At 40.0% G+C, this 6,000-nt stretch overlaps 1 protein-coding gene across 1 annotated transcript in view; it reads left to right on the top strand.

Moving 5' to 3' along the window:
- The window catches only part of LOC109462495 (titin-like), a gene marked incomplete at its 3' end in the record, with an annotated part of 41,619 nt that overhangs the window by 11,635 nt on the left and 23,984 nt on the right, over window positions 1-6,000 (top strand). Inside the window, exons 17-23 of the mRNA XM_019759050.1 lie at window positions 693-848; window positions 1,576-1,749; window positions 2,632-2,691; window positions 3,448-3,549; window positions 3,992-4,159; window positions 4,938-5,096; window positions 5,568-5,702. Of these exons, the coding sequence (XP_019614609.1) occupies window positions 693-848; window positions 1,576-1,749; window positions 2,632-2,691; window positions 3,448-3,549; window positions 3,992-4,159; window positions 4,938-5,096; window positions 5,568-5,702 (954 nt within the window). The remainder of the gene's footprint in view (window positions 1-692; window positions 849-1,575; window positions 1,750-2,631; window positions 2,692-3,447; window positions 3,550-3,991; window positions 4,160-4,937; window positions 5,097-5,567; window positions 5,703-6,000) is intronic.

The following is a 6,000-nucleotide window of genomic DNA, read 5'->3' as shown; positions in this document are numbered from 1 at the left end:
AGCATAAAATCGCATCAAAATGACTTTCTGTACTACAGATGCCGCCCTGGAGACAGCAGAGGCAGCACAGGACGCGGTCCAAGAGGCTCTTACCAGCGGAGATGAAGAGGAGATCGAAGAAACCATCTCAGAACTCGAAGAGGCAATGCACGAGGTTGAGGAAGCAGCAGAGGAGGCTCAGGAGGACGCAGATGCTGCGGAGGCTGCAGGTCGGTTCGTTATTTCTTACATTTCCAGTTTTCATCTCTCATCTCATCTAACGCCCCTGTCACAAATCCACGAATTTGGCCTCCCGAACGCAAGCCGAATGCCCGTAAGTCAGCAATGTTCGGGGCATATTAAGGGATCAAAAATGACACCAATTCAACTCAAATTCCATTTCCCTCCTTTCAGGCCTCCCTGTGCTGTACTTGCATGATGGTTTTGGCCGGGCCCAATGACCGTACTTTTTGTGTCAGTGTAGTCAATTTAAAGTTGGACGAAATAAAAAAAAGTTGACAGACAATATTATTTCAACGAGTTGGGTAATGTATGTTGCCAATTAAATTTATTCAGTGCTGAGTACTGTTGTCATAGTTTCTACTCAATTGTCATTGTGTTGTTTCTCCTTAGAGTTAATGATAATAGCATGTGGCATAACGTCAGTCACAATTATGAAAATACAACTTGAATTTTTTTTTCATACCTTTCAGAGGTTGCAGAGCAGTCGATAAATGAGGACCTTACTGAGATAAGCGAGAACTTAGAAAACGCTGAAGAAGTACAGAGTGCAGCTGCAGCCATTCTAGAAGAAGTCCAGGCAAAGGAAGACGCTGCAGCAGACACCGACATCAAAACAGAAGAGCTTGGTCAGTAGACACCGCATTTAACAAATGAGACAGTAAACAGGAAAATCATGATCTTTATCTGTGTTGGTAGTTACATGTTTAAAGTTAAAACTTTCGATCCAACACAAAAAAAAATTCTCTCATCTAGAGCTTGCGACCAGTCACTCTGGTCTTTCTCAGTAGACCAAGTAGACCAACCCAGTGAGGCTAAAATGTCACGTGGCTTCTTTGAAGTACATGTATGACGTCAACACTGGGTCAAAGGTATCTGGTAGACGATGTCGCCCCCCGTCGCGGTTAAGTGAATTTTGTGCTGGATCGAAAGTTTTAACTTTAAACATGTAACTACCGACACAGATGACCTTTCATGGTAGCATGATCTTTGTTGTTTGTATTTACTCTCACTGGAAAGTATCCCCAATTGTAGGTATCACCTTTACTGTTTATGATGGTACTTGTAACAGATTTTGTGTAAGATTAAAACTTTTTTCTACCAAGTGGCAAAGAATGTGACATTAATATAAATGTAGCCATGCCCAATATACTACCTACACTGTATCTGTATTCTTCTAACATGTATAAATCTATACATTCTAACGCCGTAAACTACACTGATGTGTATTTATGATGTACAGAATTGCTACAATGATATCCATACCAGATAGACCTGGGCGTAAGCTAAGATATATGTAGTAAACAAAGGTTTTCAAGATAAATTCTGACACTTCCCAATTGAAATCACCTAAAGAGGTCGCAAAGGACGCTGTGGACGACGCCGTCCAAGCGCTTGAGGATATTGTCGAGTCTGGTGGAAGCTCGGATGACAGAGAAGAGGCGCTTGAGAATCTGGAGGAACAAATAGATGAGTTCAACGAACAATATGAAGAGGAAGCTGAACAGGCTGCTCAAGAAGAAGAACAAGGTTCGTTATGGCCTAACATTCATCATTCGGTTGCTATATCCGTCATATCGTAAAAAGAAGGTATTTCTAGAATATTCATACATATTTATAGTATGAATATATAACATTTAAATTTACATTAAAATTTACATGCCACAGCATGTAAATTTTATGGATGACAAGGCAGGCCGAAAAAACAAGGTCCCTACAATTTAAAATTTCGACTCAATCATTGTACAAATGGTTTTGATTCAATAAGAGCATCACATATACACAGCCAGCATCACATATCACTGCATCAAAGTAAGAAACAAAGCATATTTTTAATTAGAGCCGTTTCTTGTCTCCTCGCTTCATAGTTATCTGCCATCCACCTTCTGGCATGGCAACAGACATATTTGCCAATTTTCGGCATGTTGACCACTGTCAGAAGGCAACAAAATTTCTTCTTTTTTTTTTTAAATCAGGCGAAAATTAATGCGCGCGGATCCATAAAAAATTACTTGCAGTGGCCTTATGAAAAGCGTAGAAGCTTTCAGCCGACATTCACCATCTTTCGTCAGCTACTCACGAGATAATTCAAGTGGTCAAGAAGTTAGAAGGTCAGCACAGGTGACGTGACTGAACAAGGGTATCGCCATGCATATTTTCCACAAAAATCAACTGCCTTCTTAGTTACCAACTTTCTGATAATCTCGCAGTGGTACTTTCATAGCTCGTTTAAAAATACAAAATTCAACTTTATTTGACGAACAGTTACTGTCGTCATGAATATTGTGGAAACGCGTGCAAATGCACATTAAGTTCGCGTAGAGATTTACTGGGGAATTTGAGGATTAATATTTCTTCATTGATAATAATTTTATTCGGAGGTCGTACGAACATGTGTGTTTTCTCCAACAGAGGTTGCTCAAGAGGGCGCCGAGGATGCATTGCAAGATATTATGGAAGACCTAAGCCAAGGTATCCTTATGACATATCGTTATGACATTTTCTGTATCATTTTAGTTTATTTGGATCCAAATTGATTATTATAGAGAACGAGGACATATTTCAAGCTGTGCACGCCTTCTCCTTCTTCTCTACCCGTGTGACCCATTGTTTATTGTATTCAAAGAGTTGAAAACTTCAAATATTTAGAGTCTTACATTTAAGACTAAAAAAAAAAAAGATTTTGAAACCAGAAAGGCTTTGGCTTGAGAAGCAATTAGATAAAATTTGGAAATCTAACATTCCTAACAAATTGAAGGTCCAAGTCTTTCGTACCCTCGTAGAGCCAATTTTACTCTATGGTGCGGAGACATGGACACTTACATGTCAACTCCAAAACAGATTAGATGGGACCTACACTAAGTTGCTGCGAAGGGCACAAAATATATCATGGACACAACATGCCACTATTTAAACAATATATGGGGGTCTTCCGAGGCTGTCTCAGAAACCACCCACCGCAGGGTAAAATTTACAGGACATTGTTATCTAGCTAAGCAGGAAATAATTTCTTCTGTCCTTCTCTGGAAGCCAAGAGGTCGAGTACACTGCAGAAGTCTGATGACTTTTCCCGATACCTTCACTAGAGACACCGGCATAGAACTCGAATACTTAGGAAATGCAATATTAGATAGAGAGAACTGGAGAGTTGTATGTGATGGCATAGAGCTGATAGGCCGCTAATGTATGTTTGTATTGTATTCTGTACTTCTCTGTTGTGCAAAAAAGGTGACACCGAGCAAGCCGAAGAAACGATTGACGAGATCACTGACAACATAGACGACTTGGTCTCCGTGGCAGAGGACGCTGGAGCGGACACACCAGCAGTTGGTGGGTAATCTTATTACTTCCGGAAATATTGTTTTGGGTGGCACTAATTCATGCTTGTTAACTTTTGCAAAATAGCTTAAGGCCTGGCACCTTGATACCTAAAATAATTATTACCTTAACAAACCCTTGGCCCTTGTATAAGTACTAGCTAAAACTACGTCTTGATTCTAACTAGAACTGAAACATAAAAAAATTCTTTACCGCCGAGTTCTATTCTATTTTGAAATCACCATTAACAACAAGAGCATCTACATCGATTGCAATTCTAAAAGAAAAGTCATTTCATAACCTTCCCACCCAACCTCACTTGTACTGCCATACAAAACCACCAGACTTAGACTCAATTTCAGTCAGCAAAACTTTCACCAGTTTCAAAATCGACGTGTAACATGTATCATGTACAAATATGGTCACCCCAATTAAGTAATCTTTCTTACAACAGAGAGCGCACAGGAAGAGATCGAGGAGATTGCGGAAGAGTTGGAGGCAGCGCTGCAAGAAGAAGACACGGACCGGGCTGAAGAGCTGGCTGAAGAGCTGGAGACACAGGTGGAGAACTTCAATGAAGTCGTGGAAACCGCAGTAGAGGAGCAACAAACTCAAGAAATTGGTAAATATACTGTGTATATTGTATTTGTATTTATTGGCAATGAAACAGATCATGAATAGCCTGGATTCCCCACGCATTTATCAAAATAAATAAACAGGGTCCGTCTCAGTCTCTAAACGTTACTGACAAACTCTTTACTTAAAAAAAAATCAGTGCAGTCAGCTCTGTTTTTTGTATGGTAGACTAATAAGTAGATTAAGAACTGCTGGTAGCGTGACGTAACATTTAATATTCAACACCCAAGCAGTGCCTATAACCATATAAGGACTATCCGTGGTCCAATAGCTGTTTGCCAGTTGTTACGTGTTTTGAAGATCTAAAAAAATGCTGTTCATGATGGCTAGAACAAGTACAATTAAACTGGTAACGCCGGACCTACAAAAAGTACAGACGTAAAACAAGAAAATGAGCAAATGGATCGGACTCTAATATAAAATGCAAGTCCTACAATAAAAAGAATACATTATGGTTACAAGACCTTTTGCAACTGATGATACAATTCTCATCGAGTCACGTGTTCTCTTTGCATAGGTCAGCAGTGGATCATACGTTGCAGAAATGTTTTAAAAAAATTAAAGAACCTATTGTATATATATCCATTCAGGCATTACACCTATCCCTCAACAGAGACGGGAGGCGCCACAGACTCTCTGCAACTGATGATCTACTGCTCACTCAGTCACGTGTTCTGTCTGCATAGCGTGCTCTTAAAAAAGGAAGTTTTTTTTTACAGTTTCACTGTCAGTAACTAACATTTATTCTGTTGTTTGTATCATAGCTGAAAATACAGAGGACGAAGTACAGGACCTGCTTTCAGAGCTTTCATCACTGGGAGAAGGTGACGAGGAGGATATACAGCAGGCGGCGGAGGAGATCCAGGCTGAGTTTGAACAAATAGTCGCCGGTGAAGCAGGGGACATCCTTGAAGACAGTAATCGTAAGTATAACATATGATCTAAACATACACATTCGCTTTTTTCGTCACTTGGTCGTTATAATTATATATTGTGCGAAATGCCAGGTGCAACTCTAGCATTGATGATATGCTCAGAACACTGGTCCACTGTTAAAGAGAGACTGTACACATGAACACTTTCTATGTTTAACAAACTTCTAACAACCAAAAAGCCAGAATCAATCTACAAACGATTACAGGAATTTAAAGATACCCACTAATATATCACACTCCAAGCGCAAAAGAGAGGCTTCAAACTGCCAAAACCAAAAACAACTATACTTTTAATATTACAAAGAAACGAGAAGAAGCTGAACCTCTTGTGTTAGAATAGTTTTAGAGCTGTTTGTAATACAAACATGTGTATACCTTTTCATCTGCTGCTGGTCACCTACATTTAGCCCGAGGGCATGAATGTACAATAAAGGTTATTATTATTATATCATATTTCAGCTGGGCTTGTGAGTCAAATCCAGGAGACGCTCAATAGGGTAGAACAAGCGGCTGAATCCGGAGACACTGAGGTTATTGAAGAAGTTGCCGAGCAGCTGGAGAGCGAACTGGAAGTGGTTGAAGAAACAGCAGCATGTAAGGACCATAGTCGTAATCAACAGAACAAAAACACAAAATATAAGATTGTATTTTTGTGTTCGTGTTCAGTTGACATACACATATTGTCGTGGCACCGTCTGGTGAAATGGTACAGCATTCGGCTCAGAAACCATAGGTCCTGAGTTTGAATCCATCTACATGCCCTGACGCTCTTCGGAAAAGGCACTTAGCACGGCTTTCCTCACTCCACTCAGGTGAAAACTACTTAGCTTCGTCCCTCAGACGGAGATTAAAATGAGGATTCGTATTTGAAGAGAGCCTTACCCCACACATG

The sequence above is a fragment of the Branchiostoma belcheri genome, unplaced genomic scaffold (assembly GCF_001625305.1).
Source record: "Branchiostoma belcheri isolate BF01 breed outbred unplaced genomic scaffold, Haploidv18h27 scaffold118, whole genome shotgun sequence".
Lineage (NCBI taxonomy): Eukaryota > Metazoa > Chordata > Leptocardii > Amphioxiformes > Branchiostomatidae > Branchiostoma > Branchiostoma belcheri.
Note: the sequence above shows the minus strand (reverse complement) of the source record. Positions and strands in the feature narration are given on the sequence as shown.